General features: G+C 44.4%; 1 protein-coding gene across 2 annotated transcripts; it reads left to right on the top strand.

Annotated features, from left to right (window-relative positions):
- The first annotated feature begins 5171 nt into the window (after positions 1-5171).
- VPS4B (vacuolar protein sorting 4 homolog B) lies at positions 5172-23571 on the top strand. 2 transcript variants are annotated; one of them, XM_072329789.1, is made up of 12 exons: positions 5176-5347; positions 7896-8007; positions 8606-8756; positions 9918-9988; positions 13551-13670; positions 13911-14067; positions 15562-15710; positions 15880-15961; positions 16912-17131; positions 19962-20099; positions 22088-22198; positions 22302-23571. In XM_072329789.1, exons 1-11 carry the CDS (start codon positions 5330-5332, stop codon positions 22187-22189), a joined length of 1320 nt encoding a protein of 439 aa, XP_072185890.1. In that variant the 5' UTR covers positions 5176-5329; the 3' UTR covers positions 22190-22198; positions 22302-23571. The 2 variants fall into 2 exon arrangements, with proteins under 2 accessions (XP_072185889.1, XP_072185890.1); XM_072329788.1 differs by having other exon boundaries at positions 5172-5347; positions 22088-23571.
- The last annotated feature ends 221 nt before the right edge of the window (positions 23572-23792 follow it).

The raw sequence follows: 23792 nt of genomic DNA, 5'->3' as shown, positions 1-23792 counted from the left end.
CAACACAGATAATTCTTTTTTTTCTTTTTCTTTATGTTTACTTTCCTGCTGTGTCTGAGGCATAGACTGAGATGTATGAATGATCCAAATCATTTATTGCATGTTCTAATATCCCTTAAATACATTGCCAAGTTTTCTCAGGTATTTTTCCCACCCCCTTTACATGTCTACAAAACATCCCACAAAGTCACCCACAGTCAACTCCTTAACCGTGCATGCGGATGCTTCTCCAACCAGAGACATGAGCCGTTCCTAGCCACATGCTTCTCTTCCAGTTAGGATTGTTATCATCTGTTGATCACGCCGCGCACTTGACTTTTTTCTCACTTGGATGCGTCCTCAGCATTCCTTTCCCGTGCTGTTTATCTTGTTCTGCAGCTTGTGCTCTAAATATTCTTCCTTCAATACCCACATTTCCTTTGCAAGCAGCAGGCCGAGAGGTAGATGTTGTGCTCCCAGCCCGGAGGAGCCGTGCTCTGACGGCAGTGTGGTGCCGGCCTAGCGTCGCCGCCTCTTGCAGGGCGGCGCAGAGTCCTGGGGACTGCTGCGGGCCTTCCTCTTCGGGGGGCGCCGGGGCCCCCCAGACGAGTGGTCCCTGCCCTGGGAAGAGGGGCCCGCTGCTGCTGCCTGCCCTGGCTCCTCCTGCTGCTCCTCCACTGAGGGCACTGTGTTGGTGCTGGGGTGCCCGGGGCCCCCAGTAGAGCTGCTGGGCAGCTCCTCGGTATTGGGCCCAGTGTGGCTGGTGGAGTGGCCCAGGCCCGAAGCAGAAGTTAATTGATGGGAGGTGCTGGTGCTGGGGCTGGCTGCAGGGCTGTCCTCCCTCCCTCCTGCAGCATGGCTGACTTGGTGGTCCAGCTGGCGGCGGATCACAGGGCCGTACAGGGATGCAGTGGTGCAGATGAGCCTCCTTATGAATGGCAGCAGATCGCCGTCGGTGATCATCTGCAGCTCCCGCACCAAGGCCTCCTGGTCCAGCCCGTGCTCACAGAGGAAATTCATGGTGGTGCACTGTCCCACTTCCACCTCCCACCAGCCATTGCTGGACACCTGCTGCAACTCCTCCTGCAGCCACTGTAGCAGGGGTCTGAGGTCTTCTGGGTGGTTTCGGAAAAAGGCAGCCCAGACCTCGGCTGGGAAGTTGTGCTCAGGTGGGATGAGCACCGGCTCTGCAGGCCCCTGCTCGTCCTGCAGACCGTGATCTGAGTGTGCTGTAGGCTGCGGGACAGCACACTCGAGGTAATCCTCGTCCGACCTCACCGAGTATCGGATGGTATCAATTTTGTGCCCGCATACGGCACAACTCGGCTTTTTACTTGCCCACCAGATGGCACAACCATAGCACAGCTCGTCATAGCAGGGGGTCACGTAGGCAACATCCTCCCGACTTTGCCCGCAGATGGGGCAGGTCCAGTCGGATGGCACGTCCATGGCCCTGGGCTGTGCGGTGGGCTGGGGAGAGCTGAGGTCGGGAAGCTGCTCCCCTCACAGGTGCTGCAGCAGGCAGAAGGTGTTACGAACTGCAAAAGGGAGAGAGAGGCCATGGTCACTCGCTGTCCCAGGGGCAGGAAGCTGTGATACCCCAGTCTCTCAGTAGCAAACCCTCCTGATCCCAGTTCCCCACCAGCTGCTGCAGGGGCTGTGTCCTGCACCACTCACCTCTGCTGCTACAAGTGCACTCTGTGTAGCCCCAGCTGCCTGATCCAGGCAGGGCTGGGGGAGACACTGGTATACTGTGAGATGGGCACCAAGAACTGGAGCCAGCAGCCACACAGTACAACACAACCAACTTGCTCAGAGCTCCAAGTCTCGCCGCTATGCTCAACTGGAGTCCAGGCACAAATGCACGCTGGCCTCTGCCAGAGCCCAAACCTAGGGTGGGCTAGCGAGGTCACAGTCATCTCCATTGCTGACATCACAATCCCTTGGTAGGTGACCTCACGTTCCATCACTGCATGTACTGGGGCAGCGGCCTGGGCCTCCATCGCCCTCCGTCATTTCATGATTTTCCTCTGTAATGGTGATATAGTTGGTGAAAATAAAAACTGCATTTATTTACTCTCCCCACAATAATCCATCTTCTGTGAACTGTTCATATTTTCTGAAACTTAAAGAATTTTTTTTTGCCTCTTCTGCATGTATTTTTGGAAACCTGGTAGCGATTTATCACCCTTAGGTGATGATTTCATCTACCATATACTTAGAGGTTCTTCCAAAGCTTCTGTAGATTATCAGAATCTTAAATGATGTCAAAATGAAGGTGTCCAAACTGTGCTGTCTAAACTGTTAGATTTTTTCTTTAACTTGATGAAATACTGGCTGGGAAACTTCTCTTTTTGCAGCAATATCTCTGAAGCGAGTAGGGCTGTTAAGGAAATTTCAAAGAGAAATGCTGCTACATCCCAGCAACACAGTCGCTATACAGAGTGCCAACATGAGTGTCCCTTTCTGATGAGTTCATGAAGAAGAAAGGCCCAGAAATCACCCTATGTATGCTGCTTAGGGCAAGGGTTACCCTTGAAGATAACACACGCAGAGCTAAGAAAAATATTATTTCAGATTTCATTTTCATTCCTGACAATTTCTGTTGGAATTTTTGCACCAGTAGAAAAAAAAAGACCACAGACTCTGAATGTCTTTCCCAGTGGAATGGATTAGTAAAGCCCAAGTCCACATTCGGCTTCTCATTTTCTTGGGCCAGCCTGTAAAACTGGGAGATGGGAAATAATAGTTTTTGAATGTTGATTTTGTCAAAGCAGATGATTTATCAAAGGTTGAATTCTCGGCAGCATTTAAAGATGAATACAGGCTTTGGTGGCATGTGACCACTGAGTGGCACCAGTGGCACTCAGGCAGGGGAAGAACAGGGCATGGAGTATATCATCTCAAAACCACTTCTCCTTCCCTGTGCCTGTACAGTGCTCCCCTAGAGGGGCTGTCTTTCTTCAAGAAAGCCTCTGTCTCTGCCACCTGCTGTGGGAGCATCATCCATGGAGACAGAGTGAGAAGGGACGGGTCTTGTCTGGAAGGGGTTGGCTTTCAAAGCAAGACCTAATTTTCCTTTGGGTTTTGCTGCAGCTGCAGAAGAAGGTATGCAAAGACCAAGGGCTTTGAGAGGAGGATGCCTAACCCACGAGAGATACATTCGCACTGGCACTTCAGGCTGCAGGTTGGGGCGCAGTAAAGTTGTGGCACATCCCCTTGACACAGAAGCTGCGAACTCCTCAACATCCAGTACATCAGGTCTTGCCCTGAGGTTCCCCTTCGCCTCTAGTGCCATAGGTGCAACATGGCTTTATTTTGGCTCCAGTCTTTCTGGTGCCGAGTACAGCTTTAGACCTTTTCTTCCTGTGCTTTACAGCTACAACACCCTGCCTAAACATCTAGAGTTCTGACTGAATCTGAAAGAAGGGCTCTCGGGACCCAGCCCTCCTCTACCATGCTGGTGCGCTTCTAGTTCAATTAAAAGTGTTTACAGAAGGAAGCCTCTCCTCCAGGACTGCTGTACCAGCATCATTCCCCAAGGCACTGTGCTCTAGGCAGACATGTTCCCTATTACAGCCTGCGGTCTGGGTCTTCTACAAAAGCAGTGTTTGTGCTTTTTGTCACACCACATCCCAGTGCAGAGGAGGCTTTAAGGCACTGTGACCAGACTGACTGTGTGCAGTCAGCACCCCCAAGCTGCATGCCTGTTGTCAGTTTCAAAGCCTCCTGAAATACAATGAAAAGACAAGTGGTTAGGGAAGAGATATTGCTTTATTTATGTGCAGGGAGCAAGGTGGAGAATAGCACTATCCACATCCATAAGCCAAAAGTTCTCGCCTATCTAATACATAAAGCACACCTATCTCATACTCATGTAGTTACTGTGTTTACAGGGTTACACCAACATGTCTGAATCGTCTGTGCTTGTGTGTGGGTCTTCAGTGGTCTCTGGTGGTCATTTAGGGAGGAGTCCCCCTCCTCACTGTGTCCACGAACGGGCACAGGTTGTCTAAGAACACCCAGCCTCCACCTGCTTTCTACTGACTGATTACTGGTTACTGCAGAGGACGTTACTCTTATTATGGAAGCCTTGTAGTTAGGAAGGATATTTATCACAGATAAGCAATACATCTGGAAGCTATAGGAAGCACCTTAATTAGACAAAACAGTGGATCTTCAAGGACATCACTCTTATTATCTTGTGTAGAATTTCATCTGGAAATGATAAGCTGCACAAATAGTAAATAACTGATTTTCAGATATCGTGCCCACTGGAGGTCCTGTCTTGGGTGAGGGATCTCATTGCACGTATGCTGAAGAGGATCAAGGTAACGTAATGGGATTTGGACAACATGCATTTTAACTCCTGCTTTCTTAGTGTCAGTTTTTGTTAACCTTTGTCAGATTGATCTTTCTGCATAACTTCACCAGGTAGAAAACTAAGAGGAAAACAGAGGTTTTACGTTCCCATCTTTCCCCTTATCTTTCCTTACACTTATCTTTCCCGCATTATCTGCCTGCACTGTTAGGTACTCTGCCACAAAGATCCCTTTCCACTGCATGGCTCTCCCATCATCTAACTAAGTCCCACACTAACGTTAGCCATTTGTAGTTACTTCCAGCTACCACAGTGGAGCAGTATTGCTGACAGGAGGCCTGGCTGTGCTGCAGACCTGACTTCTTTTATTGCTGCATTCACCTGTTCTCGGCACAAGGCACTCAACCAGCCTGTCGTTTGGCTCCTCTCTTTCTATACCAAAAGCTGATAGCAGGAAGCATTCTCCACAATTCACTCAGCCTTAAGGAACCTGGAGATCATGTGTTCCTGTGCCACCTGGTGTCACTGTGATGTGATTTAACAGACTATTAGCAGATGGCCACAGTATAAGGATATAAGGCTATTAGAGACTGTCCAAAGGAGGACCACAGAGATGGGGAAGGGGCTGGAGGGCAACGTGTGTGAGGAATAGCCGAGAGCCCTTGTTCTGTTCAGCGCAGAGCAGAGCAGCTGAGGGGAGGCCTGATGGCGGCTGCAGCTCCTCACAGGGCGCCTCATCATCCCAGAGCACTGCATCCCCTCAGCCCTGCTGCATCCCGCCAGCCCACCAACTTCCGCTTCCGGCACAGCCTGCATGACGGGGCGAGGCGGGGCGCGGCGTGCTGACGTCAAGCGACGCGCGCGGGGCGTTGCCCGGAAGCGGAAGCGGGTCGGCCGGCGCTGAGGTGCGGAAGCTGCTGGTGGAGGCCGGCGGTTCGGTTCGGTGGGCGGCGGTGGCGGTAGGAAGGGCAGCTCCGTCCAGCCGCAGTCCGTCTCGTTTCGTGTCCTTCCCCTTCCCGGAGCCCCGCCATGTCGGGCAACTTGCAGGTAGAGCGGGTCCCGTTGAACCCCGGTGCGCCGCAGTCGGCGAGCGGGAGGGCGGGCTCGGCGGGGAGGGGCGCCGGGCTGGGCCTGGGGGCAGAAGCGCTGACATCAACTGTGGTGAGACGTCGAGGAGGCCTGGGCGGGGGATCGGAAGTGCCGGCTGGCCCCGGGTTGTCTCCTGCCCGGCTGGGACCAGAAGGCCCGATGGCCTCTGGGGCGAGACTGTGGCCTGCTGTGAGCTGGAGGCACAGTCTGGAATGGGTTTCTGCTGAGAGTGCTGCTCTCTATGCCTTTTTATTTTATTTTATTTTATTTTATTTTATTTTGTTTTATTTTACTTTATTTTAGCCTTGGGTTGTGGCCGTGTAACTGCTTTGTGTTGGTTCAAAATAGATTCAGGAATAATCCGTGCAAAAAGTAGTTTTAATCCTGTTTGAACCATGTCCGTGCCTGTAAGCTTAAGGCAATGTAGTGCTTATATTGACCGAGCTGGGAGAGATCTCACTGTGCTTTTCCAGTACTTGATGGGAGCTGATAAATAGAAGCAGGACTGACTTTATGAATGGCCTGATAGAGATAGAGCAAGGAGGAATGGTTTCAAACCAGAAAGAGGGAGATTTAAGTTAGATGTTAGAAGGAAACTCAGGGTTGTGAGGATCTGGCACGAACTGTCTGGAGAAGCTGTGCTGCCCCATCCTTAGAGGCACTCAAGATTGGATGGGGCCTTGAGCAGCTTGAGCTGGTGGGGGTGGCCTTGACCATGGAAGGGGGATTGAAACTGGATGGGCTTTATGGTCCCTTCCAAGCTGAGCTCCTCTGTGAAATTGCAGGGCCCAGAGTAAGCAGGAGAGCAAAGCCAGTGTTGGTTCTGAGGGTGGTGTTCATCCAGCTGTCAGACTGTGGCCCCAGCAGATCTAGCTTGTGCCTCATTTATGGTTACAGCTGTGCCTTCTTTTGCACAACTTTCATATAAATTATTTCCTGTTTGATACTAGTGTTTTTCATCTCATTAGCAGGCTCTGAGCCTTCCTAATGCAATAAGGTACCAGAGCTGAGAGTCTCATACCAAAGTAATTATTTTCTAGGTTTTGTTTAAAAAGGAAAATACCAGAAACAGTCAGTACATGATGTAGACCTTTGGTTTGATGTTTCAGAGGAGCAAGGCCCTAAGATGCCCTGTTAGGAGAGTTACCATTGATCAGAGGCAGTCTTTACCATTTAGACCACAGAACCATGGCATCATAGAATATCCTGGGTTAGAAGTGATACACAGGAATCATCAAGTCCAACTGTTATTTGCTGTTTGGGTATAGCATCATTTTTGTCATAGCTCTGTCTTTGTTCTACTGTATTTAGGAGTCTTTGGACTGTTCCTGTGGTAATGAAACCACTAAAGTAACAGAAATTATTGTTTGGAATTGATTTTTGTTGTGCTGAGTTAGAGTGGTTTGCAGAAGGCAACGTGAGGTCAGCAGTGAGGAAAGACTAAGTGCTGTTTCAAAGGACAAACAAAGATGTTTGCTCTGTTTTCAACACTTGTCACAGAGGATCCATAGTCTTACTCGTCAGATGATTGTTTTGGAATAGATTCCTCTCGATTTCAGATGGATGCAACGAGATGATCTTTACTTCCAAAAACGCAAGACAAAGCAATAGAAGAAGAAACTTTGCTCCTTCCCTGATGGCTACAGTTTATCAGCTTAGTTTTGACTGAGACGCATCAGAGTGTCTGGTTTCTGTTGCGAGTGTGTGCACAGCAGTGTCTAGTGACAACCTTGCGATGACATTGAACATCTTCACCTGCTGTTACCACAATCATCATGAGCATGCTACCTGTGCCTTGGGAAATAAACGGGCAGAAGGTGGAAAAATGCATATGGGGCTGCAGAAGTTGTGGGTAGCCTTAGTGGGCTCTGGCTTTGTTAAGCATACGTGCCTGAGCCATTGGAATTGTCATTTTTAATTGTTCTGAAGCAGTACGGATGTTCCAAGGAATGAAATGTAACAATAAGCACTCAAGAGCAAAAGAGTAACAGTAATATCAATAAATCCACAGGCCGCTGTGGTGTCTTAGATTATGACCGGGTGTATTTGAAATGAGCTCAGCAAACAAATGAAAATCCATCTCTACATTGTCCTTGATATAACTTCTGTGATAATTTAGGTACGTTTCCTGCCCATTGGGCTCCCCCAACATGCACACTGGAGAGATGGCTAGAATTTCCCCTCTTTCATATCAAGTACCAAAAGCCTCCAAGAGAATCTTGCCAAATACCAAGTCTTTGAAACTAACTCCTGGCATTGGGTCGGAAGAGAAAGGGTGCTGGCTTCATTGCTTTGTAATCATGTACTTCCACTATTGACTCTGATGCCAGTAGGATTTGATGAAGACGACTGACAGCACGTCTTCAATAACATCAGCTGTTTTGGGTAAACGTTAAAAAGCAGAAAAGCTGGCCGCCAAAAAGCGGTCAGAAGAGCAGCTTAAAATCTCTTCCATCGCACAAAACACTCACGCAGCACTCATTTGAATTATTTACCTGTGTTACAGAAAGCAATTGACCTGGCTAGTAAGGCAGCACAAGAAGATAAAGCAGGCAACTATGAAGAAGCCTTCCGCTTGTACCAGCATGCTGTGCAGTATCTTATCCACGTTGTTAAATGTAAGTATAATGCATTGGGTGATTAAGTCAAGTTTTATATTGCCTGGAGTAGTCTCCTCTATTGACATCAGCGTTTAACTTCTGACTGTCATTGTCAGTTGACACTTGTTTGTATAGACGCTCACTGTATTGTATACCTGCTTCTTTTCTGTATGAACTCTTAGTTGTATCCACAGGTTGTTTTTTGCTCATTAACTCGTGCCATTTACTTTCCTATGGTTTTTCTACTGGCATTTTTTACTCAATTCTATCAGTCACGCTAATCACCTTGGCCAGCAAAATGTCGTAGCAGTTTGAGAGACTGACAGAAAAAGCTTCCAGTGCCATTATCCTTACTCCTGTTCAGTCAAGTTTTTAAGGCAAGGCAATGTTCAGGTGTATCTTTGTTTTCTAAGTGATTACTTACCATTGATTTGTAGGTGTTAACTTCTTTCCTGTCACTTCTTTCCATGGCGTAGGGGAAAAAATAAGTCAATGAAACGTTTGGATATGTGGTAAGCCCTGAGAGAGCTATCTTGATAAGACATAAAGATGTTTTCTGAATGATGCATGTGTTATTTTGCTGTTAACAAAGCATTGTTTCTCTTCAAACTCTTAGATGAAGTACAGGGTGATAAAGCAAAACAGAGCATTAGGATGAAGTGTACAGAATACTTGGACAGAGCAGAAAAACTGAAAGAATATCTGAAAAAGAGAGAAAAAACTGCACCAAAGCCAGTGAAAGAGTCTGGTCCTACTGATGGAAAAGGGTATGTTTTGGGGAAAGGTAAAGCAAAATACTTCCTCAACTCCGCTTATTCTAAGGTTCAGCTTTTCAGAGATCATTGTAAATCGTGTTTTTGAAGTGCTTCGCTCCAGGTAACTACTAATGTTGAAGTGCAGCGGGCTTAGAAAGGAAAAATAACGTGAATTAATATCACAGGCTTTTTTGTTCTTGTTTGCTGTGCCTTTGAATGCTTCCATAGGAAATTCACTGAAGAATGGAAGCTGTTTCACACAAATACTTGCTTTTTGGGCTCAGTGACAGCGAGCCTAGTCACACAGTTCTTCTGCATGCAAATACTTAATAACTAGAAAATAAGTTCAGATTTGGTCATGATTTCTGTGGTCTGAGTTCTATCTGTCTCACATTTGATGAGAGGTTACGAGGTTCTGTCGTAGGCCGATGTTCTGAATCGCTCTATTGCCTCGCTCCTGCCTATCCACTGCTTTCCTTCTATTCGATCTGTTTTTCATTTTGCACATCTGGGAGCTGAATCAGCCCACCTGAACAAGCAGAGCCTCTTTTGTATCTTCTAGAGTAGAAGAAAGGTTTCACAATGGTGTCACTGCTCACGTGTCTCTTGAAACCTCACCTGAGGTTTCAGTGTCTTTCATTGTCTGCTCATGTAATGGGTTTTATTTTTTGAACTGTACTGCATCCTGCTGGTTTATAGTGGAAGGAAGCACGAGGCTACATGTCTCCATTCCATTTGTTCCCTATCTCACCTACTTTATTCTACTTTTAACTTCCAGTTTTCTGACAAGACTAGAGAGTTTCGTGATACTTAGTGGAATAGACCAAGTCCAGTTCCAATTTTAAACAAGGAGTAAGTGCCAGCATCTACAGTGAAACCATTTTGCTGCTTCCATGGTCCTTTTGTTTCCTAGAGGCTGAGTCAACACATGTAGAAATATGTTAAGAGGAGGGGCTCAGGTCTGTAAGGAAGTTGAAATGGTTGCAGCGAGGGGGATTAGAATGTAATATAGAAAAGCAAGGATGTAAACTTGTAGAAAGCTGAAAGAATCTAAAATCATAAGGGTTTTCATTCCTCTGAGTGATATTTTTTCTGCTTCTTGCTTTCTGATTTGTAACATAGGATAGCAGTCTTGATTTATTTCAATGTTGGTTTTTTTTGTTTCCAAATCAGGAATGACAGTGATGGGGAAGGAGGAGAGTCAGAGGATCCTGAGAAGAAGAAATTACAGAATCAACTTCAAGGTAACTCTGAAGCCTCGGTTTGTTTAAATAGAGTTGACTTCGGTCAAGTGGATTTCTAGTTGTTTGCTGGTTTTTGTTGTTGTTTTTTCACCAGTTAACTTGTTGTGTCTTTAAGTGGCTCAACTAGTGTACTCTACATCCAGAAGTACAGTCTTTATGACAGTGTGGGTTTGCATGCCTTGAAATTCAGCGGTGAATATGTTGCAATTGTATCATTTATCACGAAAACGTTTTCCAAAAGGAATAGTTTCAGGATCCCAGATGGCTGTTTTGTTAGACTGTGCCAGTTTATGTGTTGACATATTGCCTAGAGGCCAGAGTTACAGATGTCATCCAAGTACGTAGTATAAACAGGACCGTCTTCACAGAAAGGCTTGAACTCAAGTTGATAAGGTGAGAAGATGGATTCTTGTTTGTTCATAGCAACAGGCAGGATTTCCTCATGTTGCGCTGATGAGGGGTGTTACTCAGTTGCGTAACCTAATTGTGTTTTTGAAATGACGTGCTGTACACATTCAGTGATGCAATACACAGCAGCTAGCAGTAGTTTTTTACATAGTAAAGAAATGGCTTAGCTTGATATTTATTACTCCTTAACGGTAAAGAATTGGTAAGAGCTTCCCTGCCAGATGATATGTATTGATATGAAGAAACTTCATTCTCCTTATTTTCACTATAACAAAGGTGAGATGCATTTGTCTGATCTCTCAGTTTCTGTCATTTCGGAAACTGCTGTGCACCTTTGTAAACTGTATTACAGTTTTGCTTCTCTACACATTTACTCAATTCTATGTGTGGTCCTATGGGACAGTTTCCTGTACTTTAAAATCAGTAAGCATTGGATTCTTAGCCTGTGCCTCACTATAACCATTTTGTTTCTTCCCAGATTAGTCTGACCTTCAGTTTCCTATGAACTAGAAGGTTCTTGCTTATTAATCCTCTTGCTTTAAGCATCTGAGATGTGAGATCTTTAGTGTCTTTAAACTTAACATAGGAGTCTCCTATACAGTGTAAGCTCTTGGCAGCCCTCACTTTACTTATCTTCATTTTACTTCCTGCGAAAGCTCTGGATATGCCCTGTATTCAGTTTTACTGCCTTGTTACTCTTAGTTAACTTTGTCTTATGGAACTTTCCACACCTATGTCTGTGTATCAGCAGTTTCATTATAACAGAAACTTACTGTGGGAGTGGTGGCCACTAAAACTCAAACTAGATCATAGTTGTGGGCTTATTGTCATGAAGTCTCGGGTAGAACTTTAAGGCTCTTCTGCACTCTGTTGCTTAGTCTTCCAGCTGTTCTTATACAAGTACAAAATGAGGAAGTCACGATGTCCTGTTCCATTTGTTTCCTGGTATGGAGAATGTCTTACAGTGTGCTGATTTCAATTACCACAGTATGTCAGGTCCAGCTAACTGATAACTTGGAACTAATCTCCTGTTCCTACCTGTTATACTAATTAATTTAGTGATGGAGCCTGGTTACAGTCTTAAAGAAAAACTGAGTTGTAATCAACCTAGCAGAAGTATTTAGGGCGTTAAAAGTGATCGGTTGGATTCCTGTATATAGATTGCAAGCAAAAAAATATTCTTTTCAATCTGATGAGAAAGGAGTGCAGGAAAAGTAAAAATCTCGAAGGACATGGACAGAAAGTGAGCAAATGTCACTTGCTCTATTTGTTAGCCATGAGTAGCAGTACACATTCCGCTGCAGAAAACAGGCATCAACCAATTCACAGAGCTCTGAAGGCATGACGGGAAAGTGACAAGAAAATAGCTAGCAAAAGCTGGTTGTGAACTTATAGAAAACTCTTTGTAGCGAAAAGTGGCAACTGAAATGTTAAGTATGCTTGAGTACAGAAAGATGAGCATTAGGGCATTGACACTGGTTCATTTGGAAGGTGTCTCTTACCTTTTGGATTTGCCTTGAGTAGGATTTCACAATCTGCAGCTGGCTCACCAGCTCCGATGTGAGCTGTCCCATCTAAAAGTTGCCCAGGTAATGGAGTTTTTATCTTCAGAATGACTAACCTGAAGTCTGGAGAGGCAGGGGACATCACAGCAGCTAAAATCAAATGAAGTAATTTGTGGCCCGGAGCTTGGCAGTAGGAGAGGAATTTAGCCAAGTCCAGGTGACTGAATTATGATTAGAGGAACACGAGGTCCACCATGCGTGTTTTGTAAGCACTGTCATGAGCACCGGTTTATATTGGTGGAAATAAAGTTGTGTTTCTCTCCTCCAGGACAGGAAGAGGGAGAAAGCAGCATGAGTAGGGTCAGCAGCGCCAACAGTCAATAACACAGAGACTTTTCTTCTTTGTTGTAACTGATATTTATTACATCTGCAAGCATCAGGCCGAGAGGTAGATGTTGGCCTCCCAGCCTGCTGGAGCCGTGCTGTGATGGCAGTGCGGTGCTGGCCTAGTGCTGCTGCCAGGGCCGCCTCTTGCAGGGCGGCGCAGAGTCCTGGGGGCTGCTGTGGGCCTTCCTCTCTGGGGGGCGCTGGGGCCCCCCACACGAGCGGTCCCCGCCCTGGGAAGAGGGGCCCGCTGCCACCGCCTGCCCTGGCTCCTCCTGTGGCTCCTCCTCTGAGGGCACAATGGTAGTGCTGGGGTGCCCAGGTCCCCCAGTAGAGCAGGTCCAGACGGTGCTCACAGAGGAAGTTTATGGTGGTGCACTGTCCCACTTTCCACCAGTCATTGCTGGACACCTGCTGCAACTCTTCCTGCAGCCACTGTAGCAGGGGTCTGAGGTCTTCCGGATGTTGTTGGAAAAAGGCAGCCCAGACCTCGGCTGGGAAGTTGTGCTCAGGTGGGATGAGCACCGGCTCTGCAGGCCCCTGCTCGTCCTGCAGGCCGTGATCCGAGTGCGCTGCGGGCTGCGGGACAGCACACTCGAGGTAATCCTGGTCCGACCTCACCGAGTATCGGATGGTGTCAACTTTGTGCCCACATACGGCACAACTCGGCTTCTTCCTTGCCCACCAGATGGCACAGCCGTAGCACAGCTGGTGCTGGCAGGGGGTCACGTAGGTGACATCCTCCCGACTTTGCCCGCAGATGGGGCAGGTCCAGTTGGATGGCACGTCCATGGCCCTGGGCTGTGCGGTGGGCTGGGGAGAGCTGAGGTCGGGAAGCTGCTCCCCTCACAGGTGCTGCAGCAGGCAGAAGGTGTTACGAACTGCAAGAGAGAGAGAGAGGCCATGGTCACTCGCTGTCCCAGGGGCAGGAAGCTGTGATACCCCAGTCCAGAATTGTACTCTTCTGTAGCTGCTGTCAGTATGTTTGCTGATCAGTTACAGAGTAGCTTTGCGTGTCACAGAACTTCTAACAACTGTTTGCTTATTGATTTTTTTTTTTTTTTTTTTTTGTGGTAAAATAGAAAATAAACCAAATCTCTTTAGAAGAAACATTCATTTGAATAGCATTGTCTGTTGTTTAAATCTGTGTGGAAATGGCTTCTTTTTATTTAATGTAAACATATGTGTGGATTCCTCTTTCAAATCTATAGTAAGCAAACAGTAGAACAACACTTATCACTGATTAATGTGACCTTTTCTTATAGGTGCCATTGTTATGGAGCGGCCAAATGTAAAATGGAGTGATGTTGCTGGCCTTGAAGGTGCCAAAGAAGCACTCAAAGAAGCAGTGATCTTGCCCATTAAATTTCCGCACTTGTTCACAGGTCAGTATTACAGCGTTTATTTCCTATCTTAGATACTACTGTTGAAGTGAGCTGTGTGAGCAGAGTCTGAGGAGAGCATTATGCTGATATATCAGAGGCTCAGGCTGAGCTGTTAATGATTTATCTGACAGGTGTTTCTTAGGTACATTCAGAAAACTTAGTAAATCAGGGAGGCTTCATCAGAAAGATAGACTTGCTCTTGTAACTGTGTTTTGATGATTGCTGGTTTCTTTCTTGCAGGAAAGAGAACACCCTGGAGAGGAATTCTTCTGTTTGGACCACCAGGAACAGGAAAGTCTTACCTAGCAAAAGCTGTTGCAACAGAAGCAAACAATTCCACTTTCTTTTCAGTATCTTCCTCTGACCTGGTCTCAAAGTGGCTGGGAGAGAGTGAAAAGTAAGTTAGAGTTGCCAGAGTTCCAGGAAAATATTACCAAGAAGAGATCAGTTTTTCAGGGCTAAATGGGGCATACTAAAGAAATTAAATTTGAGGGAAGGTTCATTTATCTTGTTAAAGCAAGTCTTAGATGCTGCATTGAAGCACAGAAACATCAGCTCAAAGTACCATAATGCACTGTATTTTGTGCTGCAGCAGCTGGACTGCTCTTCAGTATCACAGAATCACAGAATTGTAGGGGTTGGAAGGGACCTTTAGAGATCGAGTCCAACCCCCCTGCCAAAGCAGGCTCCCTACACCACGTCACACAGGTAGGCGTCCAGGTGGGTCTTGAATATCTCCAGAGAAGGAGACTCCACCACCTCCCTGGGCAGCCTGTTCCAGTGCTCCGTCACCCTCACTGTAAAGAAGTTCTTGCACACATTCGTGCAGAACTTCCTATGCTGAAGTTTCAGCCCATTTCCCCTAGTCCTGTCCCCATGCACTACTGAAAACAGACCAGCCTCGCCACTATGGCTCCCGCACTTCAGGTATTTATAAACCTGGATCAAGTCCCCTCTCAGCCTTCTTTTCTCAAGGCTAAACAGACCCAGTTCCCTAAGTTTGTCCTCACAGGGGAGATGCTCCAGGCCTTTCACCATCTTTGTGGCCCTCCGCTGGACTCTTTCCAAGAGATCCCTGTCTTTTTTGTACTGGGGAGCCCAGAACTGGACACAGTATTCCAGATGGGGCCTCACCAGGGCAGAGTAGAGGGGGAGGATCACCTCCCTCGACCTGCTGGCTACGCTCTTTTTAATGCACCCCAGTATGCCATTGGCCTTTTTGGCTACAAGGGCACACTGCTGGCTCATGGCCAACCTGTCGTCTACCAGGACACCCAGGTCCCTCTCAGCAGAGCTCCTCTCCAGCAGGTAACTTGAGCAGTACTCAAGACTGTTTTTAAAACTAGTTTAGATGAAGGTATCAGGAGCACATTGGTAATCAATGACCTTCTGAACTTAGTTGTGATTGTACAGCAAAGTGGTTTGAGGCATTGGGATACTTGGATTCTAGTCACCTTCTGGCTCACCTGTTTCAGTAGCCCTGCAGATAACACATGGTGTTTCTTTCTCTGTGCGAAGGTTTTCTTCTACGTTCTGTTTTCAAACAAAAAGTTGAAGATGTAAAAGGTGGGCATATATGGGTTGGGAGTGATGACCACCTGTGATATATTCACTCTGCATGTTCTTTGTTATGATGCAATGTGTTAACAAGGCCAGGAAGCCTAACATTACCTTATTCTGTGGTATCTCACTCAGCGTCTCAGCATAATGCAGAGTTATTGGAGCTGAAAGGATGTTGTATCTTTGAGTATCTCTGTTAGTATCTTATGTGGGATTCATTTTGTTTCTTATTTTGAGCTTTTTCTTAACAAAATCACTGTATCATAATGCAAAGTTACGTGTTCTTGCTGGTTTGCACATTAAGATAACTGTAGCTATTTCCTTTTTTAAGATTAGTGAAAAACCTATTCCAGCTTGCCCGAGAAAACAAACCCTCTATTATCTTCATTGATGAGATCGATTCGCTATGTGGGTCTAGAAGTGAAAATGAAAGCGAGGCTGCCAGACGGATTAAAACAGAGTTTTTAGTCCAGATGCAAGGTAAGTTTAATGGTTTCCAGAATCAAAGGAATTTGGCTGTGCATAAAATACACAGCTTACATGTGAAAAGATCTGCAGCTTTACCCCATTACATTTTGTAAATGCTCTAAAACATCGAGCAGTCTCTGTTTATTTTCTAAACGGTGAAATGATTTCTTCCTCGTTATAGGGGTTGGTGTTGATAATGAAGGAATATTGGTCTTGGGGGCAACAAACATACCCTGGGTTTTGGATTCTGCTATCAGGAGAAGGTATGTTGGCCTATGATTGATGCATTTATGTTTATGGTAAGAAATCTGCAACCATTGTGCGGGTTCATCCTAAGACTATTTGGGTGAGTGAGCTACTTGATCCTTGCGGACATGGCTCATGAGATGGACTGAGTCAAATAATGGGAGTTTAAACCATGTGGCCTCCAGAGGTCGCTTCCACCCTGAGCGAGCGTAGTTTCGTAGAAGGAATAAGAGATGAAGGTGGTACTTAAAATTTCAAGTCATTCTTTGCAGTGTGAATGAGTATCTCTCATTCTTGTCCATAAAACTTAAAGGAGCTTGTAGAGTGTGGCAGTAACAGAATTAATTTTCCTTGGCTTTGGGCTGCTTTGTCACCTTTAGGAAGTTAGTAGTGTTCTACAGAGCTTGGAGTTGGTCTTACTTCCCTGGCGGGAGCTCATTCTCTCTTTGAGAACAGGTGCTTCAAAGGAAGCACTGCAATTATCAACCATTCCTACCAACAACTAGATTGAGAATAAGACTTCCCATTTGTTTCCAACTACAACATCCTCTACTTACAAACTGTAGAAACTGATTGCGTAAGCACGTTATCAGGCAGCTCTTTCTTTGAGTGTGGAAACCGTTCAGATATACTTAAAAACTACAAGACTCCCTTTCCTTCAGTTATTTTAAAACAAACTTTGCTGGAGCGAACCTGGACAGACTACAGTCTGAAGAGACTTTCTGTCATACAAAGGGAGTAGCTGTTGAATTGTAGACGTTAGCTTATGTTAGCTGTAGTATTATTTCTGAGAACAGGCCGCGGAATATCTGAGGTGCGTTATAAGCATTTGAAAAAACATAACATTAGAAAGAAGCAGTTTCATTTAGGACCAAAGTATGTACTGATTTGCATAAGCTTCTTTCCATTGTGCACCTGCGTGAGCCAATGTCTGTGCAGTGTTTTGCTTTTATCTTTTTCAAACCAGGTTTGAGAAGCGTATTTATATTCCTTTACCTGAAGACCACGCCAGGGCTGCGATGTTCAAACTTCACCTCGGGTCGACTCCAAGTCTCCTAACAGAAGCAGATTATCGGGAGCTTGGAAAAAGAACGGATGGCTACTCTGGTGCAGATATAAGCATCATTGTACGCGATGCACTGATGCAGCCTGTTAGGAAAGTGCAGTCAGCTACTCACTTTAAAAAAGTAAGTAAAAAAACAAACGTTTTTCGTATTACTTCAACTCTGAGAATTATCTTGATCTGAAAACTTCTTGTAAGCAAGCCAAGATTGGTTTGGGGTAATACCACGTGCCTATGGATGTGTCCTTACTTACCAAAGGAGTACTCCAAAGTCCTTTTGTAAGTTGATGCACCTAGTTTCTAGGTATTCATGCTGTGTAATCCAAGATCTAATCAATTATCACCTCTCTAACTACTGTTAAAAGCATTCAGTTTGAAGTTCAACTTAAATCACAGTGTTAGAGTTGTGCTCTTCTTCTATATCCAGTTATGTAATTGTTTTTCTAGCATGTGTGTGTAAATAAATGTATTCCTTATCTACATGGGAACCGATGAATTACAACTGCATAACTGCTTGCTCGGGATGCCTTTCAATCTGTAAAATCAAGATTGTCCTAAGATTCCAGTAAAAACATTGAATCCCCTAATGTTACTTGTGGCAGTAGTAAAGATGCAATGTAAGATGACTGAGCAAGGTCTGTGTCATTGCTGGGGTAGCAAGGAACATCTTATGGATGCTGCTGTAAAGTGAAAACAACTTTACACTTAGTTGCTGTCTAAAAAGGGTGTTGAAACTATAGATAGAGAAGACTTTTTTTTGCTTATCTGGCAGTTACAGCTACATTTTATAAATAACCTGATAATGTTTTTCTTGTCCATTTTTTTTCTTGCTGTTGTTTTGGTTTTTAGAGATCCAAACTAATCTCTGTTCACGTTTGTACTGCAAACAGTGTTTTTTACAGAAGTTCACAAATTTCAGGTGAAGGTGGATTCTTGTTGTCTGCAGAGACTTTTGGCTCTGTAAAGGGAAGCTTTCAAAGCTTTCGCTTTATTGCTCTTAGTGCAACTTGGACCGGCAGCACTTCTTGCTCATCAGTTATGATGACAATTTTCTGTTTACCAGTAACTCATCCAGGGCCCTGAACTGAACAGCTGGAATAAGTGTAAACTGAAGGCGGGCACTTTTCTCCACATAGTTACAAGGAACAAATTCAGCTTAAGACACCAAGAGAAAGGAACGCTTAAATACAATATGGTTCAGAATGCAAGAGATCTATTTAAGTTCCGGTGTTTGCAGTGAGAAATCCTTATCAACCTGTTAAAATGTGCCACCACCCGTTAAGTTTGGTGGTGGGGAAGAACGTTTGTTAGGCTTTTCGATGAACTTTTCCCAGTTTAAAATCAAAGAATATTTTGAAATGCTATTTCGAAGCTGTGACACTGTTGTAAACTGTATTCGCTTAAAAAAAATAAGCGGCTGTTTTGATATATCAGGGATTTTTCTGGATTATTCCTTCCCTTAAGCTGTGATGCCTAAAGTATTTATCCATTGTTGTCTTTAAACGATGATGGCATTTCTGGCCAATGGGTTGTCACATTTTAGCCTTTCATTGAAATTTGCAGACATCTGAGGCGTGTCTCAGACTACCACAGAACAATGAAATAATTTCAGTTACCACAGTTTGCGGAGCAGCCAAAGGCAATTCTTACCTCTTTTGCCAAAAAAAGAGAACAAACCTACAGTGCTTTGAGTGTTCTGATGCAAGTCTGTACCACTTGTTTTGTTTCTACTTTAATTGGATGCAGATTCTTATTTTTATAAGAAAAATCTTTGCTTTATTAACTATTTCCATAATAGCAATTTGTCTCGCTTAAATAGAACCATGGGATGGTTTGGTTTGGAAGGGACCTCAAAGCCCACCCAGCCCCATCCCCGTGTCCTGGGCAGGGCTGCCTCCACCAGCTCAGGCTGCCCAGGGCCCCATCCAACTTGGCCTTGAGCACCTCCAAGGATGGGACACCACAGCTTATCTGGGCAGCTGTGCCAGGGCTTTACTGCCCTCTGAGTAAGAAGTTTCCTCTTAGCATCTCACCTAAATGTTCTCTCTTTTGGTTTAAATTGTTCCCCCTTGTCCTAATCGCCATCTGTCCCTATAAAAAAAAAGTTGGTTTGCCTTCTATTTCTATCACTTTGCTCAATTTTTGTAACTCATTGTAAACCATTGCTTGTTCCAGATGATCGATATTGGTTTGTCCAAGTGAGTTTCTAATGTTATAATCTCCACTTTTCTTTGCTGTGCTTTCAAAGCAGACTGGAGCAGCAAATCCAGTTCTCCGCTATTCGAAAACAAACAGTTGTTTTTTGATCTTTGTATATGTTCTGTGTTCATGGGGATGTGTGGTACTTCAGTGACAGATGATAGAACTACAGGCCCTAGATGTGCACTGCAAAAAGATAAGAGGCAGCTGGTGCAGCTTTTGAGGTTCTGTCTGCGTATCTGGAAAAAAAAGGATAGTTTCCGTTCTCCCGCTAGATGGCCCCATTTTCTGTCAAGTACTGTTTGAGGTTGTGTCCAAAAAGGTGCCCACGACTTTATAGTGTAGTAAGTAAAAGCTTCAAAGGACATCCGTGGCAGCCCAACTTGAGGGGCAGTCAGTAATAACTGAGTATATAATAACGGTAATAACATTTAGAAATGTTAACCGGTGGTGAATGGACTCCTGGAGTGACAGAGGACTAAGAGGAGAGTGGTCTTCAAACAGCAGTGCTGACACATTGGCTTTCTACAGACATTCCTACCTTAAAGGCTCACTGGTTCTGATGTGATATGAGTTCAAGTATCTGACTACTGCTGCGTGTTTCCAAAGTGAATGATGCCAGCACCTTTACACAGTTCCACTCCGCTGGATAAGCCTTCTCAGTGGGAGGGGGAGTCTAGAGAAAATGAAGGGAATGCTTTTGCTCTAAAGATGTTCAGCTTCAGTTTGTTTGTTTGTTTGTGTTTATTTATTAGGTAAAAGGACCATCAGTGTCAAATCCGAATGTGATGGTAGATTTGTACACCCCTTGCTCTCCAGGTGATCCTGATGCCGAAGAAATGACATGGATGGATGTTCCAGGGGATAAATTACTGGAGCCTAAAGTTTCCATGGTGGGTTTTGTTGTTGTGGCTTTTTTTTGTGGTGTTTCTTGCTTTGCAGAGCCCTGAACACACTCAAGGCTTTTTAAAGCCAGCATGCAAGGCAATTGGCTGAGCCCTTTGTTTATAGACATGCTTGGACACGCCAGATGACATATTACTCCCAACACAGCATGACAATACAACATGCTTATCAGCAGGTCAGCTCTCCATCGCTGATAAGCATTTATTATTGTCTAGTGGCATGCAGTATAGACAGCACCTATAGACAGCACTCTTCCTCCTTTCTTTAATTTTTCTTTGATTCATTTAAACCCTTCAGAATCCCTGCCCTGTGATACGTTACTTTCCCACTGCTCTACAGCATCATTGTTGACACCGAGAAGTGGGAAATGATATTCAGTGTAACTTGAGAAGAATGTGCTGTAGGTAAATTTTGCCCACAAAAGAAATGCAAGCATAACCACTACAGTGTAAAAAGCTAGTTGATGTAATGGTAGTTTGGATTATACTTCTTCACAGATGATGCAGCTAGCTTTCAGCTGGATTTTTTTGTGTATGTTAAATCATTTGCTTCTGTCTACAGATTAAAACATCATATTTGAGAGAGATTGAATTTTAAATGCATTGCTTGAAAGGCTACAAATTGCTGAGCACTTTGTATATTGTACCCCCAAGCAGCAGAAGGTTCTGTGTGTGTATGTGCATTGTTTGAAGGAAGGACTTGATATCAGATTTGTGTTGACGTCCATTCCTGTATGCAAACGTTTCCATAATGAATGAAAGGAAGGTGTGTTGCGTAAGGATCACAAACCTCTAAAATAGAGCACGCTGCTTTGTACGTGTAACCGTCACTGTGTTTGAGAAGAGAAATATCTCTGCATATTTGCACACGGATGAAGCCCAAAAAGATATGAGCAAGTGCAGGCCTGCCTTTAAACCTCTGCCTGTGTCAACTAAGTGGATTTTTTCATCAGTCTTTCCTGGAATTAAATGCAATCCCTTCAGTGCTCCTAATAGAACGTAGGCTCTGATGTGCGACAGTTGCACTAGGGGTTGTTTCAGGGTCCAAAATCAGTCCTTGTCATTAAGAAGATCAGACTTGAATTTTTGGTAAGCAAGATATCTGTAGTGTGTTGGGGTGAGAAAGTCTAGAAAATCATGATGTTGACTTTTAACTTTAACTTGCTTTTATAGTAACATGAGATGTTGAGCATCTTCTCATTTAATTTGCCGTTGGCCTGTACATTTCTTATACTTTTAACAAGGCTTCTTAACTGCTGATTTTGAGTTCATACCCCTGTGATTTTATTTTTTTTTTCCTGAACTTCTCCATTTTCTAGTAGCCAGATGTAAATACAAGAAACTGGCTGAGCTGAAGAAACAGAAGTTGACAGTCACGAGCAGTAAAACTTTGTTGGAGGTCAATGATGAAATACTGTGTTGGTTGACACTGAAGAATATGTGGGCTTGTGGGATTGTTTTCTACTTTAAACCGATGTCCTTAAAAGTGAATTGAAATGCATATCTGTAAAATGGGAAGCTCAGTTTGTTGCAGTAAGCAGTGGTGAATAACACCTGTTGAATGGATGAATTGTTTTAAAGCTAGACCTCAGATCATCATCATCGTAGTATCATAGTATCGTGCGAGTTGGAAGGGACCTTAGAGATCATCGAGTCCAACTCCCGGGTTTCGAGCCCCCTGTGTAGCGAAGCGGCACTTCTACCCCTGCGCCACAGGGGGGATTCAAACCCGGGCCCTCCAGTGCCGCAAGCGGCAGCTTATACCACTGCGCCACTGATCGTGGCTTAATTCCTGAAAAGCTCACTAGTTGTATGTCTTCAGGAGGTTAAAAAGTGACCCATGTGCAGAAATGTTTCAATAAGAGTTTCCACCATCAACTTGTTTTAAAAGGCTTTTTAAAGCTTACTTTTCTTCGCAGTATTGTTAGCAGTGGTACGTTTTCTGAGCGTGTGTTTTCTTGCTTTCTTTCTTACAGGCCGATATGCTCAGCTCATTAGCTAGCACGAAGCCAACAGTTAACGAGCAGGACCTGGAGAAGTTAAAGAAATTTACAGAAGACTTTGGTCAGGAAGGCTAAGCCAAAGATGTCCGTGGATCACTCGAACTTTTGCTTTCTTAAGTATTCTTGTGTCTTTATCAATGGCACTCCAAATAAATGCCGATAAACTCTCTCCTTTCTTGTTTTGCAGAAGGAATAGAAGATCTGTTTGCAAAGACCCTTACGCTTTTATATTGTATTGTTTTCTTCAGACGTCTATTAAATGTCTTCTATCAGAAAATAATACCGAAAATGCAATTTTAGCAAAGTGATGTGGCAACTCATGTGAAATATTTGTAATTTTTCAACGATGGGTTCAGTTTTAGCTATTATATTAGGCCTGGGCACGAGCGAGTTTTGAACTTCTGCTAGGCTCAAAAAGAAACCCTTTTTTGAGGGTGAAAAAGAGAACCGATTTGCCAGGTGTTTTCAGTAGCAGTCAGCCTACATGTTGATTACTCCTTTCATTTAGAAAAATGCAACGAGATTTGCTAATTGAGCATACTGTGTGTGTGTTTGCTGTTAAGGTAAGAAAGAAAACACTGTGAGGGGAAGACTGTATGAGCCAGTGCTTTGTTTCAATACTGATGAACTCGGTATTCGGCTTTTTCTGCTGTGCTGTGTTAGAAAATTTTGCCTTAAACAGCAAGCTTTTGTTTTTAACTCTTTACTAGCTGATACACATGTCACTATGCAATTGAGCAAAGAGGTTCATTGCGTGCAAGTATGGGAAAGATTTTTCTGATGGCTGGTTTTTTAAATCCGGTTTTATCAGAGGTTTGGCTAAAGATAGAAAAAAATAAGCATCGAATAGCACCTGTAAGATTCTGTATGTTGAGGCTGGCAAGGTATGGATAGTCCTTGAAGAGTGTAAGGGTGGCATTTTGGGAAGCAGCGTACTCTCAGGGGTGAGGAGCACATAGCACGACATAGCCGCAGACTTTGCAGTGATAGGTTAGGTTAATTCAGAACCCCGCTGATCATTATGGCGTACAGGTTACATCAACTTAATGCTTCATCTTTGGGAAGAGGCTGGCACTTTAGTGCAGAAGTAGCACTTCTGTTGATTATTGTTTTTAAGAACTACAGATTGAAATGTGCCTGAACTTACAACGCTACAGTGTCAGCATTGAGTTTGTGCCTTGTAAGTTTGCACTGGCTGTAGCTGCGAAACATCGTTGGGATACCCAGAACGCTCTGTTCTGTAATGGTTGTGCAACTCTGTTGTGCGTATGCTTTGTTTAACTTGCATTCAAAGAAAATTGCACACTTCCATGTGCATATGTTACACGTACACATGCACATAGATGATTGTCTTTTTATGGGTTTTGGTTTCCTTTATGTACATATTTTGTGTACTTGATAAATCATAGGATGGGTGAAACTTGCTGTGCTTAAATGAAGTAAAATGTACAACACCAGTTCTGTTCTGTGAGTATTTCTTCAATGTTACTTTCAAGGATTTACCGCTTCAGTTTAGGCTTTTGTTTCTATGTTTGACAGCTAAACAAAATACTTAGAAATTCTTTTATCTGTGAGGTGCTGAGCTTCTGTTTACTGACAGAATGAAATGTTCTTTCCAAAGTCGTTCACTTTCACACAGCTTTACTTCGGTCTTGCGCTGGAAAATGTGAATGTGATT

The sequence above is a fragment of the Excalfactoria chinensis genome, chromosome 2 (assembly GCF_039878825.1).
Source record: "Excalfactoria chinensis isolate bCotChi1 chromosome 2, bCotChi1.hap2, whole genome shotgun sequence".
NCBI lineage: Eukaryota > Metazoa > Chordata > Aves > Galliformes > Phasianidae > Excalfactoria > Excalfactoria chinensis.
The sequence above is the reverse complement of the archived record's forward strand: the minus strand, read 5'-3'. Positions and strand labels throughout refer to the sequence as shown.

Bases quoted from the DNA above. Each gene is read 5' to 3' on its own strand.
- VPS4B (XM_072329788.1), top strand. The intron at 9,989-13,550 runs GTAACTCTGAAG...CTTTTCTTATAG, and splicing joins ATTACAGAATCAACTTCAAG to GTGCCATTGTTATGGAGCGG. The intron at 14,068-15,561 runs GTAAGTTAGAGT...TCCTTTTTTAAG, and splicing joins TGGCTGGGAGAGAGTGAAAA to ATTAGTGAAAAACCTATTCC.